This window comes from Scyliorhinus torazame, chromosome 5 (genome assembly GCF_047496885.1).
Source record: "Scyliorhinus torazame isolate Kashiwa2021f chromosome 5, sScyTor2.1, whole genome shotgun sequence".
NCBI classification, from domain to species: Eukaryota; Metazoa; Chordata; class Chondrichthyes; order Carcharhiniformes; family Scyliorhinidae; genus Scyliorhinus; species Scyliorhinus torazame.
In genome coordinates this window covers 138,380,311-138,403,904 of record NC_092711.1, presented here as the reverse complement: position 1 = coordinate 138,403,904, position 23,594 = coordinate 138,380,311, and the positions used below count along the sequence as shown (strand labels likewise).

The window sequence follows — 23,594 nt, the reverse complement described above, 5'->3', positions numbered from 1 at the left end:
CACTGGAAGAACCCACTCATTCTCGCCCAAGTCATATGCACCCACCACCTTAAACTGTATCAGGCTCATCCTTGCACAAGAGGAGGTCCCGTTTGCCCTTTGCAGTGCCTCACTCCATACTCCCCAATTGATCTCCAGTCCCAACTCCCCTTCCCATTTCTCCTTGATCTTCACCACCAGCTCGCCTCCCTGTTCCCCCAGCCACTTGTATATATCCCCAATTCTTCCCTCACCTTCCACATCCGGAAACAGCAGTCGCCCAGGGTGTATCCCGGCAACCTAGGGAACCCCCGACAGACCTTTTGTGCAAAGTCCCTAACCTGCAGATACCCAAACTCACTCCCCCTCGGCAGCTCTACCCTCTCCCTTAGCTCCTCCAGACTGGCGAACCCTTCCTCCAAACACAGATCTCTCACCTTGACCAGTCCCACTTCCCTCCACCTCCTGTATGCACTATCCATCCCCCTCGGCACAAACCCATTAGTCTCGCACAGCGGCGATAACACCGACATCCCTTCCACCCTAAAATGCCTCCTCAACTGATTTTTTATCTTTACCGTGGACTCCACCACCGGGCCCCCTGAATACCTACTCAGAGCCATTGGCAACGTTGCCATCACCATAGCCCTCAAACTGGACCCCTTACAAGGGGCGTCATTCTCCGCCGGCGGGAGTCTCCGTTTTGCCGGCGCCCGGGGGTTTCCCGACGGCGTGGGGCTGCCCCACGATGGGAAACCCCATTGACCGGCCGGCGTAACGGAGCATCCCGCCGGCGGGTCGGGGCAGAAATGTGGCGGGGCGGGATGGAGAATTTCGCTCAAGGTTCCTCCTCCACCCTAACCCACTCTACCCCTTCTCCTTCCCACCTTGTCCACATTTGCCGCCCAGTAATACTGAAGCAGCTTCAGCAACGCCACCCCCCCCCCCCCCCAGCTGCCTCTGCAGCAGGGTCCCCCCCCCCCCCCCCACCCTCGGCACCTTCCCCGCCCATACAAGTCCCCGTGTCCAATTTCCGTAAAAAGCTGTTTGATATAAAGATCGGGAGAGCCTGAAAAATAAACAAGATCCTCGGCAGAATATTCATTTTCACCACTTGGACCCTCCCCGCCAACGTCAAGTGCAGTGCATCCCACCTCTTAACATCCTCCCTGGCTTCCTCCACCAGCTTCGTTAAGTTCCACTTCACCTAAAGGAAACCTACGCAGGCACAGGAAGAATGTGCAAACTCCACACAGTCAAGGCCCAAACTGAACTGTGAAACAGCAATGCTTACCACTGTGCCACCATGCTGTCCCACTCTCTCCCCAAATCCCTGTAACAATCGCAAACTAATCCCTCTGGCTCACTCTCTATCCATAGCCCTGTATCAAACCCAAACTAATACCACTGCCCCGCTCTCTCTGCATAGCCCTGTTTCAATCCCCAGCTCGCTCCCCAAGGTTCTGGGGCATTGGGAGCAATTCCTGGGGCATTATGTCCGGTTCTGGGGAGGGGGTGTCGGACCAGTACAAACTGGACGGGTTACGGGCGGCACTGCGGTCTCATGGCGCCAGGGACCCGGGTCCGATCCCGGCCCTGGGTCACTGATCATGTGGAGTTTGCAAATTCTCCCTGGTCTGCGTGTGCCTGAGCCCCACAACCCAAAGAAGTGCAGGGTAGGTGGATTGGACACGCTAAACTGCCCCTAATTGGAAAAAAAATCTTGCAAAAAACTGGATGGGTTACACCTGGGCAGACTGGGACTGATGTCCTACGGCGAGAATTTGATCGAGTAGTTGAGGAGGTCTTAAGCTAAGGGAACCTATGCAAGGAGTCAGAGTAGGGGGAACCAAGGACAAAACAAAAGGCAGAAACAGGAATAAGAAAAGTGATAGGCAGAGAGACCAAGGGCCAGATTCAAACAGGGCCACAGTGAACAATAGTGGGAACGGGACAGGTAATGTTAAAAAGTCAAGCCTTCAGGCTTTGTGTCCTAACGCATAGAGGATTTGCAATAAAGTGGATTAATTAATTGCGCAAATTGATGTAAATGAGTGTGATATAGTCGGGATTACGGAGACCATGCTGCAGGTTGACCAGGGATGGGAATTGAACATTCTGAGGTATTCAGTATTTAGGAAGTCAGACAAAAAGGAAAAGGAGATGGGGTTGCATTGCTGGTTAAAGAGGAGATTAATGCAATAGAGAGGCAAGATATTAGCTCAGACAATGTGAAATGAGCTCAGACAATGTGCAGCACAGAGCTTCACAGCTCTGGGGTCCCAGGCTCGATTCCCGGCTTGGGTCACTGTCTGTGCGGAGTCTGCACGTTCTCCCCGTGTGTGCGTGGGTTTCCTCCGGGTGCTCCGGTTTCCTCCCACAGTCCAAAGATGTGCAGGTTAGGTAGATTGGCCATGATAAATTGCCCTTAGTGTCCAAAATTGCCCTTAGTGTTGGGTAGGGTTGCTGGGTTGTGGGTATGGGGTGGAGGTGTGGGCTTGGGTAGGATGCTCTTTCCAAGAGCCGGTGCAGACTCGATGGGCCGAATGGCCTCCTTCTGCACTGTAAATTCTATGATCCTATGAAATCAGCATGGGTCAAGTTGAGAAACACCAAGGGACAAGAAACCTGAATGGGCGTTGTATACAGACCCCCAAACTGTGCTGGTGAAGTTGGGAATGTATGTGATAAAGGGATTCTGTAATTATGGGTGACCTTAATCTGCATATAGATTGGGCAAATCAAATTAGTCACTATACTGTCGAGGAGGAATTCTGGAGTATATACGGAATGGTTTTCTGGATCAATACATTGAGGAAGCAACCAAACAGGCTTTCCTAGACTGGATATTGTGTAATGAGAAAGGGATAATTGGTAATCTTGTTGTGCGAGGCCCCTTGGGAATGAGCAACCATAATATGAGACTTTTTCACCAAGATGGAGAAGTAGTTGATTCTGACACTGGGGTCCTGAATCTAAATGAAGGAAATTACGATGATACGAGACATGGACATCCGGTGGCAACACATAGGTGGAGGTCGCATGTTGGCTGGCTCCTGCCAGAGCTTTTGTTTTTTGCCCTGCGCGCCCATGTTTTGGGGAGAATTTGGTAGGATTATTTGTGGGGAAACCAAAAGATGTTGAATAGGCAGCAAAAGAATCAAGGGAAAAAGAGGACGAGCTGAAGTCCACCGGGAGTTCGGTGGGGAGTCCAGTGGGAGGAACGATGGCGGACGCAGGCTTGTCGAGTGGGGCCGCGCCCATTACGGTCGAGAAACTGGCCGAAGTGGTGATGGAGGGGGAGTTTGAGCGTTTGTTTTCTCAGCACTTTGACAATCATCGCAAGGCGATGACGGCCTCGCTCGAGGAGTCAGACTCTTTCCCCGACGAAGGAGGCAAGGAGAGGTGTTGAAGGGGGTGGAGGAGGCATTGCCGCAGTACAGCCACCAGTTCGCCTCGATGGGAGAAGAGCTGTGAAGGGTGGTGGAGAGTAACAAAGGACTGAGGGCCAAAGTGAAGGACGTGGCAAACAGATCACAAAGGCAGAATCTAAGGATCGTGGGACTGCCTGAGGGGCTGGAGGGCAACGGACGGAGTATTTTGTGGAGATGTTCACCAGGTTGATGGAGGAGGACCCCTCCCCCCTCCCTCTACAAGTTGTCGCTCCAGCTGAAACCAATAAATGAGTGAGCCACTAAGAGCTGTGATAGTATGCTTCCACAGCTACCAGGTGGGGGAAAAGGTGCCGAGAGGACCACCCCAATGCCCGGCCCCCGCAGAACTAGTCCAGGCAGCCTCCTCCGCAGGAAGCGCAGGGAAGGCTTCACGTTAAGAGAATAGAGTTGGCCAGACAAGGGTCAGCCCGTCCAGCCCTGGGATTTTGCCCCGGACAGGCTGTCGAGGGCGCCGGTGAGCTCCTGCAGGTTTATAGGGGCATCAAGCCTCACGGTGCCCTCCGGGCTGACCTGCAGCGGGTCCTCCCACAAAACTCTGCAAGGATCCTCGCTGGGCGGATCCAGGAAGGCAAGGGCGCTGTAGAATCTTCGGATTTGGGCCCTGACCTCCTCCAGATCCAGATCCGAGACAAGTGACCCGTCGTCGGCCAGCAGCGTGAGGAGCTGGTGGCGGACCCTCCCCTTTTTTTTCCCAAGTGCGTAGTAGGGGGAGCTGCGGTCCATGGATGTGAGGATCTGGATCCGTGACCTCACATATGCGCCGCAGGACCCTGGATTCTGACCAGAGCCTTATACAGCCTCGGAAGTACATCCCTGCTTTAGTATTCTAGCCCTCTCGACCTGAATGGAAACATTGCATTTGCCTTCCTGACTGCCGACTGAACCTGCCACGTCAACCACACACTCTTGTCCTTCTCTCCTTCCTTCCTCCAAGCGGTCAGAAGCAACCAGCATTGGAAACAAGCAGCAAACTGAGGAACACCAACAACAGCAGCAACAGAGAGAGCAGCAGCCACTCTCCACCACAGCAACACCCTCACAAATCTGCACTGGGAATGCCGGCTTCGGATTGGCCACATGAAATTGTCCCTCGACTGGAAATTTAAAAAAAAAAATTAATCTGAAACAAATCCACGGACCACTCTCCCCATATCAACCCCAAACTAATCCATTATGGGCAGCACAAGTGGCTAGCACTGTGGCTTCACAGCGCCAGAGTCCCAGGTTCGATTCCCAGCTTGGGTCACTGTCTGTGCGGAGGCTGCACATCCTCCCAGTGTGTGCGTGGGTTTCCTCCGGGTGCTCCGGTTTCCTCCCACAGTCCAAAGATGTGCAGGTTAGGTGGATTGGCCATGATAAATTGCCCTTAGTGTCCAAAATTGCCCTTAGTGTTGGGTGGGTGTTATAACCTGCCTACTTACGATTGGCTGGGGACTAATGACTATCCCACAATCCTATGGGAGTATGAACTTCCCCAATGAGGGGGGCGGAGAAACTCCTAGTATAAATAAGCTGGCCAGTTCAGGAAACAGCAGGAAGGAGAAGGTAGCAAGGGAAGTTACTGTTATGTGTATATATTGTTATAGTAAATAAACGTTATTATTTTGTATCCTTAAAACTCGTGCAGGATTCTTCGTGGCCCTTACAAAAGTGGGGTTACTGGGTTATGTGGATAGGGTGGAGGTGTTGATCTTGGGTAGGGTGCTCTTTCCAAGAGCCGGTGCAGACTTGATGGGCCGAATGGCCTCCTTCTGCACTGTAAATTCTATGTTCATTCGGTGAAAGATCAGAGTTTGGGATCACTGTCAGAGCCAGGGTCTAACGCGCAGGCGCAGCGGCACGGCCGGCAGCCTGGAGAGAGCGCACGCGCGGTGCCGGCGGTCGGTGCGGGCACCGCGCCTGCGCACTGCCAAGCGGACGGAGACGCTGCAGCCGCCATTGGAGTCGCAGGGAAGTGGGAGAGAGGCGAGGTAAGCCCCGAAAGCGGCGACCCCACATCAGCACGGGATCTTTCTAGTCGCTGGCCGCCGATGCAGGCCCGGGTTCGTGAGGGGTGGAGCTGCAAAGGTGCCGAGGGAGGGTGCTGGCGGTGGAGGAGGTCCGGGGGACGGCGAGGGTCGGTTGGGTTTCGGCCGCCATGTTGTCTCTCCCTTCAGCTTCTGGCTCAACCGCTCAAAATGGCGGCGCCAGGCTGCGCGACGGCATCACTGCCCCGCCCCCTTCCCTCGCCCCGCCCTTTCACGTTCCCTCTCCCCGCCCCCTTCACGTTCCCTCTCCCCCACCCGTGGCTAATCGATGGAGGGCTTTCTGGAGCGCGGGGCATTGTGGGCGATGCCGCCTGCCATTACGCCTGCTCTCCGTAAGGTTTGTGTTTGTTTTTCTCTACCTCCCAGCCACGCTCAGGCCAATGTGGATTTGGTTTTCCCGACCACTTAAGTACAATAAAATACAAATTAGCAGCGAAAGGGATTTTAGCAGTTTAGCAAACACCTCTCGGTCTCAACATCCCCCAGTGGTAAAATGAGGTAGCCTGAGCCTCTGACTTGTTCCATGTCCTCGACAGCCGCAAGTTGAAAAGAATCATGACCAAAGATGACTTCAGGAATGCTGGTGCAGATTTCATAGAATCTCTGCAGTGCAGAAAGCAGCCTTCGAGCTTACACCGATCCTCTGAAAGGACACCCGACCTAGATCCATAACCCCAACTAAGCTGCGCATCCCTGGACATTAAGGGGATATTTTAGCAAGGCTGATCCACCTAACCTGCACTTCTTTCGACTGTGAGAGGAAACCCATGCAGACACGGGGAGAACGTGCAAACTGTTCCAAGGCTGGAAGTGAACCGAGTCCCTGGCGCTGCGAGGCAACAGTGCTAACCACTGTGCCACCATTTGTTGGTCGATGTTTGTGTTCATCAAGCTTGCTTGGGAGTTTGGTTTTTTTCGAAGAGGGAACAAAGAGGGCTGATGCACATGACGGGTTGTAATGCGTTGTTCCAAGTAAGGTGTTTGAGAAAGCGACGCACAATAGACCTGCCAGAAAAATAGTTGGGATCCCAGTGAATAAAAGGGGCAGTGGCAGATGGATAAGGAATTGGTCAATTGACAGAGTGCTGGTGAAAGATTGTATTTCAGGCTTTTGGTGGGGGACGGGGATGTGCACTGTGACGTTGTTCAGGGCCCACCTAACTACCTAGACCTTGATCAATTTTGGTGATCTTGACCATGGTGTGCAGGACAGCATTTGAAATTCGCAGGTGGCACAAAACGCGCAGGTCGGGTTACCATTATCCGAAATTCCATAGAATTGCTACAGTGCGGAAGGAGGCCATTCAGCCCATCGAATCTCTACTGACCCTACCTAGGCCCACTCTCCTGGCCTATCCCTGTAACCCCATAACCCCACCTAACCTGCGTAACTCTTGGACAATGGGAGGAAACCGGAGCACCCGGAGGAAACCCACGCAGACACGGAGAACTTGCAGACTCCGCACAGAGTTACCCAAGTCGGGATTCGAACCTGGGACCCTGGGGCTGTGAGGCAGTGGTGCTAACCACCGTGCAGCCCTTATTCCCTGCGGCTCGTCACGTTTGGAGTCTCCGACAATTTTGTTTTTTGATGACCGCGTATCAACTGCCATTACAATGGCCTACCCCTGGGCTAACATTGATGGGCAATCTCAGCTAGTGAGTGGGCCACGTGAATGGCCCCTCCTTCACCTCAGTGGGTCGCACAATTGAAATCGGGCTTTGTTCAGAACCATGACGCTGTGTATAAGATTAAATACATTTAATACACGCCAACTATTTCATAATGAGTTATAGGAAATGCTTAATCATTCATATATTAATAGAACCGTCATCAACGTTAAATGGAATGTTGACAAAATTCGTACATGCGCTTTGGATGCAGAGAGAACTCACGATCGATGTTGTACGTAATCAGCACTCGCCTCTCACTTCACTTGCCCTCGATTTATGTGCGTATCACGTCAGTCATACCGGCAGGAAAAATAACTGTGGATGGAAACCAGCGGAATGTGGCGTCCCTGCCCGGGAGCAGCTGACGACAAAAATGTCTCGTGGGGGGCCGCCAGTCAGAACCCATTTGGGCCGCGTGTGAATCGCCGCAGGGTGCCCACCACTGAGCTATACGTGAAATGTCAGATGTGTCACTAAATCATAAACACAGGACACCCGTATTCAGGTTCTTTTTGGCCTGCTTCCCACAAAATAAGCAACGCAGACTAACAACTGAGACTTCCCAAACCCAAGATACTGATGAGGTTTCAATAAACGGTGCCGTTTTTGGATGGGTTCGGTTTTCGAATTTACAGATAAAGGCTACTCGATCTGTATGGTGAATTGTGAGGAGGATAGTGATAGAAAACAGAGAAAAGAGCAGCAGGTGTCGACCCATCAAACCTACTCCGCCATTCAAAATGATCGTGGTTGATCCTCTATCTCAACGTTCACATGCCTGCGCTCCCTCCCCATACCCCGTGACATCTTTAGTGTCTCGAAATCTATCTTTCGTTTTTTTGATTTCTTAAAATAAATTTAGAGTACCCAATTCATTTTTTCCAATTAAGGGGCAATTTAGCGTGGCCAATCCACCTAGCCTGCACATCTTTGGGTTGTGGGGGTGAGACCCACGCAGACACGGGGAGAATGTGCAAACTCCGCACGGACAGTGACCCAGAGCCAAGATCGAACCTGGGACCTCGGCGCATGAGGCAGCAGTGCTAACCACTGTGCTGCCCTCTGTTTCCTTCTTAAACATAATAATAATCGCTTATTGTCACAAGTAGGCTTCAATGAAGTTACTGTGAAAAGCCCCTAGTCGCCACATTCCGGCGCCTGTTCGGGGAGACTGGCAAATTCCCTTGCCGTCCACGACTTTTCTGTAGTAGAGAATTCTGCAGGATCACTACCCTCCGAGTGAAGAGGTTTCTCCTCATCTCAGTCCAAAATGGCTGACCCCAGTGTCCTGTGACCATAACCCCCCCTCCCTCCCCTTGTTCTCGTACCAGCCTCCCCGAACAGGCGTCGGAATGTGGCGACTAGGGGCTTTTCACAGTAACTTCATTTGAAGCCTACTTGTGACAATAAGCAATTTTCATTTAATTTCACCGCCCCCCCCACCCCCAAGCCAGATGTTAAGCTAACCAGTCTGTATGTAGTTCCCTGTTTGCTCCCTCCTTTTTCTAAATAAGGGGTTACATTTGCCATCCTCCAATTTTCCGGGACTAATCTTCAGAAGTTTGGAAGATGATAGCTGACCCATCCTTTATTCCCATGACCGCCTCCTGTTGTGCCTTGGGATAACGATTATCAGGCACTGAGGATTTATCGGCTTTCAGTCCCATTAATTTCTCCACTTTTAGTAATTCTAATTTCCTTTAATTCCTTCTTCTCGCTAGATCCTTGGCTCCTGAGCATTTCTGGGAAGTGATTTGTGTCTTCCTCTTCGAAGACAGACCTAAAGCCGTTGCTTAATTGCTCTGCCATTTCCTTGTTCTCTATTAGTAACTTTCCCGTTTTGGACTATAAGGGACCTACATTTGTCTTCACTTTTCTTTTCTTTTTATCTACTTGTGGGAACTCTTACAATCTGCTTTTTTTCTCAGTGCACGTTTACTCTTCCCGCTTTATTTTCCCTGCTTGATAAATCTCTCGGTCCTCCTTTTCTGAATTCTAAACTGCTCCCGATCCTCTGGCTTGCTATTTTCCAGCCACTTTGTATGACTCCCCTTTGGATCTAAAATGTAAAAGCCGCCACGATCCCAGGAGACCACAGGCTGCTCTCCCATCTGAGGGGGAGAGAGAGAGCTGACTGGTGGTGATTTAACCCGAGGGCCACCGCAGCCCAAGGCGAGGGGCAAAGTTGAGAAGTTGCCCCCCCCCCCGCTCTCATCCCAGAGTCCATCTAGTGGATCTTGGCTCTGCTGCCTCAGATGCAAGTCTGCCCTTTCTTAAACGTGGAGACCAAAAAAACGCACGCTGTAGTCCAGGTGTGGTCTCACCAGAACCCTGTTGCAAGGCTTCTTTTATTCCTGTATTAGGCCCTCTCGCCATGAAGGCCAAGGTGCCATTTGGTTTCCCATTCCCACCTGCAGATTAACTATCCGCTATCCTCGTATATGTGCCACATAACATGAAGGAGGATATTGTTAGTAATACAAAAGTAGTTTTAAGGGATTTATTGGTAAACATTATAAATATGGTACAGTTTTAAGTATGTTTAATTTAATGTTTATTTGCCTGGAAGGGTAAAATCTACAGTTAGACTCATGCTGGACTACAGGGTTTGCATGTGTGTGGATTGGTTTCAATTCCAACTGTGATTCTATTGTGTTTCGAGAGGGTTACGGTGTGAAGAGTGATCGTTTGTAGCAGTGGTTGCTTAGCAACTGGAAGCCCTTGTAATGTAGGAAAACTTTTAAAGTTTTAGTTGGATATATTGCAGTTGGAGACAGGACACTGGGAATGAATATCTCTCAGCTCAGGTTGAGAGGGTTGTTAAGAAGGCGTACGGTGTGTTAGCTTTTATTGATAGAGGGATTGAGTTTCAGCGCCATGAGGCTGTACAAAACTCTGGTGCGGCCGCATTTGGAGTATTGCGTGCAATTCTGGTCTCCGCATTATAGGAAGGATGTGGAAGCATTGGAAAGGGTGCAGAGGAGATTTACCAGAATGTTGCCTGGTATGGAAGGAAGATCTTATGAGGAAAGGCTGAGGGACTTGAGGCTGTTTTCGTTAGAGAGAAGAAGGTTAAGAGGTGACTTAATTGAGGCATACAAGATGATCAGAGGATTGGATAGGGTGGACAGTGAAAGCCTTTTTCCTCGGATGGTGATGTCTAGCACGAGGGGACATAGCTTTAAATTGAGGGGAAATAGATATAGGACAGATGTCAGAGGTAGGTTCTTTACTCCGAGAGTAGTAAGGGCGTGGAATGCCCTGCCTGCAACAGTAGTGGACTCACCAACACTAAGGGCATTCAAATGGTCATTGGATAGACATATGGACGATAAGGGAATAGTGTAGATGGGCTTTAGAGTGGTTTCACAGGTCGGCGCAACATCGAGGGCCGAAGGGCCTGTACTGCGCCATAATGTTCTATGTATCAGCTCACCCTAAGACTCATTGATCATCAACACTTTCAAGCTCCACCCACACAGACACTGTCGACCTGGTGCTACATTCTCCCATTCTGGAACCCCTGTGTCTCGCACGGAGTTTGGGAAGGGGAGGAACTGTACTCCAGTGTGACTCTGCAGAATCAAGGGAGGTAGCACAGAGAACCTCTCAAACCAACCAAAACCATTGGGAGGATATGGGGTGAATCTCAATTGCGCTGAGGGAGGGAGAAGATGTGGGATGGGGATCTACAGTTTAGGAGGGGCTGGGCTGGTCAGATGGGCTGATCAGTGGCAAATGGAATTCAATCCGGATCAGTGCGAGGTGATGTACTTGGTTGGACAGACAAGGCAAGGGAATACATGATAAACGGCAGGGTCCTGGGAAGCTCCGCTGATCAGACGGACCTTGGTGTGGATGTACACCGGTCCCTTAAGGTAGCAGAGCAGGTGGATACAGTGGTTAAAAAAGGCATACGGTATACTGGGCCTTTATTAGCCGAAGGGTTTAAGAGCAGGGAGGTTATGTTGGAACTGTATAAACGTTGGTTAGGTCACAGTTTTAGAGTATTGTGTGCAGCCCTGGAATCCACATTATCGGAGGGTGCAGAAGAGATTTACCAGGATGTTGCCTGTGCTAGCGAGGTTTAGCTATGAAGAGAGACTAGATAGACTGGGGTTGTTTTCCTTAGAGCAGACTGAGGGGGGACATGATTGAGATGTATAAAATTATGAGGGGCATAGATAGAGTAGACAGGAAGAAACCTTTCCCCTTGGTGGAGGGATCAGTGACCACGGTTTAGATTTAAGGTAATAGGATGCGAGGAAAAATGTTTTCAAAGAACAACAAAGTACAGCACAGGAACAGGCCTGTAAGAGAGGTTTCAAGGCCTGTGTATTGAGTCAGCCTCCACGTGGGCTTTTCTCCTGTGGCTTAACTCAGTACAAAGAGCAGCAGACACATCAACAATCTGAAGACGGTTTAATATTCTACAAGCTTGATTTCATGTGCATGAGAGATAAGACCTGGAAAGCTGCCACGGTCCTTCTACAGAACAATGACACAAACTCAGCACATGTGCAACATTCAAAAATCAGTAGCCTGCCCCAGTTGAATGTGATCCAATCCCTGAAGCTGCTATGTTTAAACTCACCCAATAGAATCACAAGCAATGTTTAAACTTCACCCAATCGAATTGCAAACAACCCATGATTGATGCCAGGATCCTCACCCTGACAGCTATGTACAATCACAACATCCTGTGCTGTTTGTCTGTGAGAAACAGAACAACAGAACCAGCACCCTGGATTGTTTCACTATCGATTACTTATTATGCTGTGTCTTAAAAATACATGTTTAATGGTTAATAATGATTACTCGGTACTCTTCCTATAATTCATCCCAATCCTTAATAAAGTAACTAATGTAAAACTGATCTAGTGGATGCTAACTATTTAGTGTTTAAAAGGTATCCTCGTTGAACCCCTCCTTCAAGGCCCTTCGGCCCTCCAAGCCTGTGCCGACCATGCTGCCCGTCTAAACTAAAATCTTCTACACTTCCTGGGTCCGCATCCCTCTATTCCCATCCTATTCATGTATTTGTCAAGATGCCCCTTAAATGTCACTATCGTCCCTGCTTCCACCACCTCCTCCGGTAGCGAGTTCCAGGCACCCACTACCCTGAAGGAGATGGTAGTTTGGAACTCGCTGCCTGAAAGGGTGGTGAAGGCAGAGTCTCTCATAACATTTAAGAAGTATTTAGATGTGCACTTGGATCCCAGGGCATACAAGGACTATGGGCCAAGTGCTGGAAAATGGGATTAGAATAGTTAGGTTGTGGTTTTTGACCAGCGCAGATTCAATGGTCCAAAGGATCTTTTCTGTTCTGTTTGACTCTAAGGATACTCCTCAGAAACTCAACTTGCAGGTTCTGAATTTCTATCCTGGACTGACAGTGATGATTTTGTAAACTCCTTTCACAGGATGTCAGAAGGTGAGGATTTACAGACAGAAATCTCAAAGCAAACTTCACGCCTCGATCTGACTGAATCACCCAATCCACCGGACCTGAATATCATCGGCCTTTAAATCTCGCAGGAGAAATGTTTGTCTGTTCTGTCTGCTTCAGAATGCTTTAAACATCAGTGTGACTGGAAAAGCACCGAGACACACACACCCGAGTGAGAGTGTTCCAGAGCACTGACTGTGGAAAGAGCTTTAACCAGTTACACAGCCTGAAAACACATCACACCATTCACAGCGGGGAGAGACCGTACACGTGTTCTGATTGTTTGACCTGGAGAGACACAAGGACACCCGCACCAGGGAGGAACGCTGCGTGACTTTGTGCGTGAACAGACAGTGCTGCTGATGATAAAACAGCTCGACTGCGCTGACCGGGAGTCCCTGGCGTGTACTGACTGTGGGGGGAGACTCGGGGAAGACCCCAGGCTGCAGGCTGACCAAGGGGCTAGTGGCGATCGGCAGCGGCCCTTCACCTGTGCCATGTGCGGTAAGGGGTTCAGTCGGTCTTCCACGCTGCAGACCCACCGGCGGGTCCACGCGGCCGAGCGCCCCTACACCTGCCCGGAGTGCGGGGAGACATTCACCCGTTTGTCCAGCCTGCGCACCCACCAGCGGGTCCACACCGGCGAGCGCCCGTTCGCCTGCCCCACTTGCGGCGAGCGCTTCACCCGCTCATCCAGCCTGCGCACCCACCGTCGGGTCCACACCGGGGAGAGGCCCTTCGCCTGTGCCGAGTGCGGCAAGGGCTTCACCCGCTCGTCGCACCGGCGGGTCCACACCGGGGAGAGGCCCTTCACCTGGGCTGAGTGCGGCAAGGGCTTCAGCCAGTCCTCCAACCTGACCACGCACCGCTACGTGCACGCGGCGGAACGGCCCTTCACCTGCGCCGCCTGCGGCAAGGGCTTCACCCGCTCCTCCCACCTGCTGACCCACCGGCGGCTCCACGCCGATGAGCGGCCCTTCGTCTGCCCGGTGTGCGGCAAGGGATTCACCCAGCCCTCAGCCCTGCAGACCCACCAGCGCACGCACACCGGGGAGAGGCCATTCACCTGCCCCGTGTGCGGACGGGGGTTCTCCCGCTCGTCCAACCTGCTAACCCACCGGCGGGTCCACACCGGGGAGAGGCCGTTCCCCTGCACCGTCTGCGGCAAGCGCTTCACTCGCTCATCCTACCTGCTGAATCACCGGTGTGTTCACACGTGACCGGGGGGGGGGGGGGGAGAGGACGGGTGTTTGCTTCTGCTGTTATCGCTGCTGTTAATCATAACCCATGACTAATACCCTCGCCGTCACTGACTCGGGGGTTGAATGAGCTGGATACCCGGTAAACAAAATCAGCTCTCTTTCAAACGCACAATGCGCCGAGTTCCTCGATGCCTCCCGACAAGAGGCGACTTGGTCATAAGATCATAAGCAACAGGAGCAGGAGTCGGCCACTCGGCCCATCAAGCCTGTTCCGCCATCCGATAAGATCGCGGCTGATTTGATTGTAACCTCAACTCCACTTTGCTGCCTGACTTCCCCATAACCCTTGACTCTCTCTAACTAGGGCCTTGAATATATTCAGTGACCCGCAGCCTCCGCTGCTTCTCTGGGGGAGAGGATTCCACAGACTGAGCTCCCTCTGAGTGAATAAATTCCTCCTCATCCCTGACTTCAATAGGAGACCCCCTCATTTTCAAACTGTGCCCCCCCCCCCCCACTACCACAAGGGGGAAACATCCTCCCAGCATCCACCCTGTCATTCTCTCTCTCTCTCTCTCTCTCTCCCCCCCCCCCCCCGTCACAATCTGATCCGTTTCAATAAGATCTCCTCTGGTTCTTTCTAAACTCCAATGGGTACAGGCCCCGACCGGCTCAACCTTTCCCCATCGGACAAACCCCCTTCATCCACACCAAGGCAGGGTCGTTCCCCTGCACTGCCTATGGCAAGAGGTACATTTGCTCGTCCTACCTGCTGAGCCACCGGTGTGCCCTCACGTGACAGGGGTGGGGTAACAACTCTTGTCTCTCCCGAGAGTCCCTGAGAAGGGGGGGCACAGTGGTTAGCACTGCTGCCTCACAGCGCCAGGGACCCGGGTTCGATTCCAACCTCGGGTGACTGTCTGTGCGGAGTTTGCACGTTCTCCTCTTGTCTGCGTAGGTTTCCTCCGGGCGCTCCGGTTTCCTCCCACTGTCCGAAGATGTACAAGGTTAGATGGGGTCACGGAGATAGGGTTGGGGAGTGGGCCTAGGTCGGGTGCTCTTTCAGAGGGTGGGTGCAGACTTGACGGGCCGAATGGCCTCCTTCTGCATTGTAGAGATTCTAGGATCCTTTTTTCCCCTTTTAAAAAATAAATTTAGAGTACCCAATTCATTTTTTCCAATTAAGGGGCAATTTAGCGTGGCCAATCCACCTACCCTGCACATCTTTGGGCTGTGGGGGTGAAACCCACGCAGATACGGGGAGAATGTGCAAACTCCACACGGACAGTGACCCACGGCCGGGATTCGAACCCATGTCTTCAGCGCCGTGACGCAGCAATGCTTACCACTGCGCCACCGTGCTACCCCTGAGATTCTATGGTCCTAAGTATCAGCGCTGCATTAGACACCCAAAAATCGCACCCAAAACCTGCTGTTTCTTCGACTGTGGGGCAAACAAATGAGCTCCCGAAACTCAAGTCTTACAGTAGCATCTCTGCAAAACTTTACTGAGTCCCCTAACTGATTATTCAGTTAACTACTGTCCCAAAAGAAGGGGCAGCACGGTGGCGCAGCGGTTAGCCCTGCTGCCTCACGGTGCCGAGGTCCCAGGTTTGATCCCGGCTCTGGGTCACTGTCTGTGTGGAGTTTGCACATTCTCCCCGTGTCTGCGTGGGTTTCGCCCCCACAACCCAAAGATGTGCAGGGTAGGTGGATTGGCCACGCTAAATTGCCCCTTAATTAGGTTTAAAAAAAAGAATTGGGCACTCTAAATTTAAAAAAAACTACTGTCCCAAACGTCTTGCAGTGATTCCTTCACGGAGAGCTTAAAATCCCTGCCTCACATGCAAACCCACTGAACCCCCCCCCCCCAAACTGGTGCTGCACCTTGTACGGGACTGTACGTAGAAAGCAATCTGGCGCATGTAACAGCTTAAAGTGATGAATAAGGCAAGGAATGATCTTTGGCCAGGGGAAATAATGTCTCTGGAGTGATGTCCGTGCATTTCTGCACACACGCAGACAGGTATCGGTGCCCATGTTGAGTTGGCAGGAGACGCCATGTTAATTAACAGATAACGGCCACCGCTTTTTGATTTTTCATTCATGGGCCGGGCCCAGCATTTACTGCCCATCCCTAATTGCCCCTTGAGAAGGTGGTGGGTGAGCCGCCTTCTCGAACCGGCTGCAGTCCCTGTGTGGTGTGGGTAACACCCACAGTGCTGTCAGGGAGGGAGGTCCAGGATTGTGACCCGGCGACAGTGAAGGAACGGCCGATATATTTCCCAGTCAGGGTGGTGAGTGTGGGGCTCGGAGGGGAACTTGCAGGTGGTGGAGTTCCCCGTGTGTCTGCTGCACCTTGTCCTTCTCGATGGTAGAGGTGGTGGGTTTGGAAGGTGCTGTCGAAGGAGCCTTGGTGAGTCGCTGCGGTGCATCTTGTCGATGGTACACACGCTGCTGTCACTGTGCGTCGGTGGTGGAGGGAGTGAATGTTTGTGGATGGGGTGCCGATCAAAGCGGGGCTGCTTTGTCCTGGATGGTGTCGAGCTTCTCGAGTGTTGTCGGAGCCGCACTCACCCAGGTGAGCGGCGAGTGTTAGAACAGAGGGAGGCTGAGGGCTGACCTAACAAGATTAAGAGGGGTCTGGAGAGGTTAGACAGGAAACACCTGTTTCGCTAGCTGAGGGGAGGGGTGCAATTACCAGGGGATACAGGCCATTGGTAGAAGGTTTAGGGGACATAAGGAAAAATGTCTTTACCCAGAGGGTGGTGGGCGTCTGGAATTTGCTGCTGGTTTGATAGTGGAGATGGAAACTAGCAACTCATTCAACAGGTACCCAGATCTGCACATATACAGGGCAATATTCACTCTGTCTGGGCCCCCTCAGAATTACACACAGCTCAATTCAATCTCCCCTCGGCCTCCTCGATTCCAATGAGAACAACCCCGGCCTCTCCTGTCTTTCATAGAATCTTTACAGTACTGCAGGCGGCCATTTGGCCCATCGAGCCTGCACCGGCCCTCTGAAAGAGCAGCCCACCCAGGCCCAAGCCCCCACCCTATCCCCATGACCCCACCTATGGGGCAATATAACATGACCAATCCACCAGACCTGCACAGCTTTGGATTGTGGGAGGAAACCGGAGCACCCGGAGGTAACCCAGGCCGACACGGGGAGACACAGACAATCACCCGAGGTCGGAATCAAACCGGGGTCTCTGACGCTGTGAGGCAGCAGTGCTACCCACTGTGCCACCGTGCCGCCCTCAGAGTTAAAATTCTCCATCCTGCGTAAATCTCCTCTGCAGCCTCTCTCGTGTGATCACATCCTTCCTGTAATGTGGTGACCAGAACTGTCCACAGTGCTCCGGCTGTGGTCTAACTGGTGTTTGATCCAGTTCCAGCTTAACGTCCCTGCTCTTATATTCTAGGCCCTCGGCTAACGAAGGAAACTATCCCACCTGCCTTCCTAACCACCTTATCTACCTGTGCTGCTACCTTCAGGATTCTGTAGACAGACCATAAGACGTAAGTAGGCCCATTCGGCCCATCGAGTCGCTCCACCATTCAATGAGATTGTGACTGATCTGATGTGATAATCCTCAACTCCACTTTCCCGCCTTATTCCCATAAACCCTCGATTCCCTCATGCATTAAAAATCTGTCTGTCTCGGCCTTGAACATAGAATCCCTACAATGCAGCAGCAGGCCATTCGGCCCATCGAGTCTTCACCAACCCTTTGAAATACCACCTTACCTAGGCCCAATTCCCCCACCCTATTCCTGCAACCCTACCCTAAGGGACAATTTATCATGGCCAATCCACCTAACCTGCACATCTTTGGACTGTGGGAGGAAACCAGAGCACCCGGAGGAAACCCACGCAGACACTGGGAGAACGTGCAAACTGCACACAGTCACCAGAGGTCAGAATCGAACCCGGGTCCCTGGCACTGTGAGTTGCAGTGCTAGACGATATGCCATACTTACATACTACTTAACATACTTAAGGAGCCAGCCTTTACAGCTCTCTGCGGGAAAGAATTCCACACATTCACCACCCTCCGAGAGGGGAAATTCCTCCTCATCTCTGTCTGAAATGGGGCGACCCCCTTACTCTGAGATTATGCCCTCTGGTCCTAGACTCTCCCACAAGAGGAAACATCCTCTCAGCATCGACCCTGTCGAGCCCCCTGAGAATCCTCTCTGTCTCAATACGGTCGCCTCTCATTCTTCTAAATCCCAATGAGGACAGGCCCCAACCTACTCCACCTCTCGTCCTAAGAAAAACACCTCCATATCCGGGATCAACCGAAAGAAGATCTCTGGACTTCCTCCAGTGCCAGTATATCGTTCCTTAGATAAGGGGACCAAAACAGTTCACAGTATTCCAATCCAAGGTCCTTCTCATTATTCTAACAGTTATTGTGGATTCCCTTTGCCTTCATTAGCTTTTCCTAAATTCATAACCTCCCACTTCCCCAGATTGAACTGCGTTTGCCACTTCTCTGCCCACCCCCCGATCAGTCCAGTGATATTTTCCTGCGGTTCCACAGCTTTCTACCTCACTACCACTCCCGCGGCCAGCTTGCGTATCGTCTGCAACCTTCTCAAGTGTGCTCCTGCACTTAAGCCTTAACCTTTGATATGTACGTACCACAAATGATTGAAGCTTTGAGGACGAACATGGGGTAAATGACTTTTTTCGGACACAATGAGGGGAACAAAGTTTGTTTCAACGTTAGATGTATCAGCTGTGCTGATCACCGTCCATTTGCCTGGTTGACCGTTCAGTCATATTACCATAGGTTAGCACAGTTGCTTCACAGCTCCAGGGTCCCAGGTTCGATTCCGGCTTGGGTCACTGTCTGTGCGGGGAGTGCACATCCTCCCCGTGTGTGCGTGGGTTTCCTCCCAAAGTCCAAAGATGTGCAGGTTAGGTGGATTGACTGTGATAAATTGCCCTGTCAAAAAAGGTTGGGTGGAGGTGTGAATTAGAACATACAGTGCAGAAGGAGGCCATTCGGCCCATCGAGTCTGCACTGACCCACCCAAGCCCTCACCTCCACCCTATCCCCGTAACCCAATAACCCCATCTACCCTTTTTGGACACTAAGGGCAATTTAGCACGGCCAATCCACCTAACCTGCACGTCTTTGGACTGTGGGAGGAAACCGGAGCACCCGGGGGAAACCCACGCACACACGGGGAGAACGTGCAGACTCCGCACAGACAGTGACCCAACGGGGAATTGAACCTGGGACCCTGGCGCTGTGAAGCCACAGTACTATCCACTTGTCCTGCCCAGGTGTGGGCTTGGGTAGGGGGCTCTTTCCAAGGGCTGGTGCAGACTCGATGGGCCGAATGGCCTCCTTCTGCACTGTAAATTCCATGGTGCCCCAGCCCCCGGCTTAGCGCAGGGCACTGTTGCTGCTGTCTTTCAGGTCAGTTGTCCTCGGCCCAACCATATTCAGCCGCTTCCTCGTAAAGTCAGAAGTGGGGGTTGCGCGCTGATATTCAGTTCCATTTATGACTCATGGGAACCGATACAGGGTGCCATTTTGAGTACAGAGTGTTTTTAAAAGCCTTTTCTCCTGTGCAATTGATTTCCTGGCTTCTGTTGAGTGTTTCGAGCATGTGCGAGCTTTGGGCAGTCCTTTGCAGTCGACAAGAGGGTGGCCCGTCAGCAAGGCCGTTTTACTAGCGCTCCTGTTTTCATAGTTATTACTGTTCTGCTGAGTTATTGTTACTGTCAAACTTCGTTATTTATTTACATAAAGAAGTTCCTTCTTTTGAAACAACGCATTCGTCTGCCTTATTTGTGGCCTCAAGTTACCACAGAAAATAGGAGCAGGATGAAGTGGGCCTCTCGGCTCTTCCAGCCTGCTGCGCCAGTCAACATGATCCTGTCTACCTCAACATTCTTGATGAACATGGGGAGGGGGTGAAAGGTTATCAGGGCGGAGGGGGCAGCTGCACAGGAATGAGGGGTTGAGGTTACACTCGGATCAGTCACAATTTTATTGAATGGTGGAGCAGGCTTGAGGGGCTGAGTGGCCTACTGCTCCTAATTCATACAGATGTTTTGCGGTTTGCCTGTACCCCTTAATGCCTACAGTGTCCCAGCGATCTATCTAGTTCCTTCTTAAATATATTCAGTGTCTTGGCCTCCACAGTCTTCTGTGGGAAAGAATTCCACAGGAATTCGTCTGAGAGAAGAAGTTTCTTCTAATCTCAGCACTGGGAAGGGGTGCAGAGGAGATTTACCAGGATGTTTCCTGGGCTGGAGAGTTTTAGTTTTAACAAGTCAGAATCAAACCTGGGTCCCTGGCGCTGTGAGACAGCAGTGCTAACCACTGAGCCACTGTTCCACCCTTGGTCCCATGCATATCCCAAACCCGAGCACCAGGCAGACAACACAACCTTTGGGATCTCAATCCTGGTCACAGAGAACAGTGTCCATGCCCCTAACTATTTATCCCTGATTACAACTACATTTCTTTTCTCTCCTCCCCACTTGAACGGCTCCCTGTACCACGGTGCTGTGGTCTGTTTGCTCATCCTCCCCACAGTCCCTGCTCTCATCCACACAGGGACGCAGAATCTCAAACCTGTTGTACAAAGTCAAGGGCTGAGGCTACTGAATCCCTCTACCCGCCGCACTCTCCTATCCCTGACCACTGGTAGAATTCAAGGTAGTTAATCTAAGGGGGTGTGACTGCCTCCTGAAACACAATTTCCAGGTAACTCTCCCCCTGCCTGATGTATCACAGGCGTCCGAAGCTCCAGCATAAGGTCAGAAGTTGGGATGTTGGGGCAGCTCGGTGGTGCAGTGGGTTAGCCCTGCTGCCTCACGGCGCCGAGGTCCCAGGTTCGATCCCGGCTCTGGGTCACTGTCCGTGTGGTGTTTGCACATTCTCCCCGTGTTTGCGTGGGCCACGCCAAATCGCCCCTTAATTGGAAAAAATGAATTGGGTTCTCTAAATTTATAAACTCATCAACTCTGAGCCGAAGGTCCTCAAACAACCAACACTTGCTACAGATGTGTTTGCGAGCAACCACAAATGGTGAAGCCTTGCCTAAAGGGTTCCCAAAATGTGGTCGACACTGAACTGCCCCGAGGGGCAATTAAGGATAGGGCTTTGTCAACAGATTGAAAATGAAAAAGACGAGCGGGATGGCTAAAGAAAGAAAAGATATTCTCAGGAAGCCTGGGCTGCTTAAAACAGATTTACAGCCATCGTACCGAGACCATGAGGACTCTGCCTCTTAACGAGTGCAATATATTGGCTCTGAGTTGACGATCACTGGCAGTGTCTCTTTACAAACAACCCTTCTCCCTCCCCACAGTGTGGGAGTGTCCCTTTAAATACAAACAACCGTCCTCACACAGCATGGAGTGCCCCTTTAAATACGAAGCACCCGTCTCACATCATGGAGTGTCTCTTTAAATACAAATAATCTTCCTCACTGCATGGAATGTCCCTTTAATTATACAAACAACCCGTCTCCCTCCTCATAGCATGGAGTGTCCCTTTAATTATACAAACAACCCTTCCCCCTCCTCACAGCACGGTAGCATAGTGGTTAGCACAATTGCTTCACAGCTCCAGGGTCCCAGGTTCGATTCCGGCTTGGGTCACTGTCTGTGCGGAGTCTGCACGTTCTCCCCGTGTGTGCGTGGGTTTCCCCCGGGTGCTCCGGTTTCCTCCCACAGTCCAGAGATGTGCAGGTTAGGTGGATTAGCCGTGATAAATTGCCCTTAGTGTCCAAAATTGCCCTTAGTGTTGGGTGGGGTTACTGGGTTATGGGGATAGGGTGGAGGTGTTGACCTTGGCTAGGGTGCTCTTTCCAAGAGCTGGTGCAGACTCGATGGGCCAAATGGTCTCCTTCTGCACTGTAAATTCTATGTTCTATAAATACAAACAACCCTTCTCACATCATGGAGTGTCCCTTTAAATACAAACAATCCCCCTCACATCATGGAGTGTCCCTTTAAATACAAACCATCCTCCTCCAGCTGTGGGGGAGTCATTGTCCAGGGGTTTAGATTTAAGATAAGGGACAGGAGCTTGAGAGGGGATGTGAGAGAAAACCGTTTTTACCCAGAGGGTGGTGGGAGTTCGGAACTTGCTGTCTGAAAGGGGAGGTGGAGCAGAGGCCCTCATAACATTTAAGAAGCATTTGGATGTCCACTTGCGATCCCAGGGCACAAAGGCTATGGGCCAAGTGCTGGAAATTGGGTTTAGAATAAGGTAGGAGATTGTTTTTTGACCGGTGTAGACGCGCTGGGCTGATGGGTCTTTCTGTGCTGTACACCTCAATGATTCAGCCCGAAACGGCTCACCCCGTATCCTGAGACACTAGAACCCCTCCAACCAGAGAAAACAACATACAGGCATCCAGTCTGATTGATTTTGCACGTTTTAATGAGATCCATAGAATCCCTACTGTGCGGATGGAAGCCATTTGGCCCATTGAGTCTGCAGCAGCCCTCTGAAAGAGTATCCTATCTGGGCTCACGACCCCTCCCTATCCCCGTAACCCCAACTAACATTTTGGACACTACGGGCAATTTATCCCGGCCAATCCACCTTAATTTGCACATCTTTGGACTGTGGGAGGAAACCGGAGCACCCGGAGGAAACCCACGCAGACACAGGGAGAACGTCAGGAGTGTGATGGGATACTCTCCACTTGCCTGGAGGAGTGCGGCTCCGACAACACTCGAGAAGCTCGACACCATCCAGGACAAAGCAGCCCTGCTTTGATCGGCACCCCATCCACAAACATTCACTCCCTCCACCACCGACGCACAGTGACAGCAGCGTGTGTACCATCTACAAGATGCACCGCAGCGACTCACCAAGGCTCCTTCGACAGCACCTTCCAAACCCACCACCTCTACCACCTAGAAGGGACAAGGGGCAGCAGACACATGGGGAACTCCACCACCTGCAAGTTCCCCTCCGAGCCCCACACTCACCATCCTGACTGGGAAATATATCGGCCGTTCCTTCACTGTCGCCGGGTCACAATCCTGGACCTCCCTCCCTGACAGCACTGTGGGTGTTACCCACACCACACAGGGACTGCAGCCGGTTCGAGAAGGCAGCTCAACCCACCACCTTCTCAAGGGGCAATTAGGGACGGGCAATAAATGCTGGGGGCTGGCCAGCGACGCCCCACATCCTATGAACGAAGCATGAAAATTAGTGGACAGTCATTGGACGTACCAGGGATGACATCAGAACATGGAGGTTAGAACCATCGAGAAAGATTTGAACAGGGCTGGGTATCTATTCCCCAGAAAGAAGGCTGAGGGGTAACCTGATAGAGTCCATTGTGATCACGCAGGGGTGTTGCAATGGCTGCGAGGAACTGACGACCAACAAGGCACATAAACAATCAGGAGGTTTATTTGGGAACAGACAGCTATATACATAGAACAGCGATAAGAAAGCTTGTTAACTCCCCGGGTTCCGTCTGCCGACTCCGACTGTCAAACAATCGCCTGTCTGCAAATGGCCGGATGGGTCATGTGACCTCTGATAGCTCCTCCCACCCCACAAAGTGGCAGGCCACCACAGGTGTTGACTTTGAGATGTTTCCACTTGGTAGAGTGGGAGCGGGAGCGGGGGCGGGGGGGGGGGGGGGGGTGGGGGGGGGGGGGGGGGTGGGGTGGGGGGAGAGAAGAGAGACTAGAACTGGGTGGGGATTCGTGGGCCATCAATATAAGAGAGCCGCTGATCAGTTCAACAGGGAATTTAAGAGGAACCTCTTTCCTCTGAGAGTTGTGAGAATGTGG

General features: G+C 51.7%; 1 protein-coding gene and 1 long non-coding RNA gene across 2 annotated transcripts in view; both read left to right on the top strand.

Annotated features, from left to right (window-relative positions):
- The first annotated feature begins 5,331 nt into the window (after positions 1 to 5,331).
- The window catches only part of LOC140419838 (uncharacterized), a 35,277-nt gene continuing 17,014 nt past the window's right edge, over positions 5,332 to 23,594 (top strand). The window contains exons 1-3 of the long non-coding RNA XR_011946035.1: positions 5,332 to 5,404; positions 12,559 to 13,088; positions 17,218 to 17,314. This is a non-coding gene — a long non-coding RNA (uncharacterized lncRNA). The remainder of the gene's footprint in view (positions 5,405 to 12,558; positions 13,089 to 17,217; positions 17,315 to 23,594) is intronic.
- Positions 13,094 to 15,012, top strand: LOC140421371 (uncharacterized; the record flags this gene model as incomplete). Its single annotated transcript, XM_072506036.1, has 1 exon — positions 13,094 to 15,012. A coding segment is annotated over one exon (711 nt), but the record flags the coding sequence as incomplete, so codon positions are not given.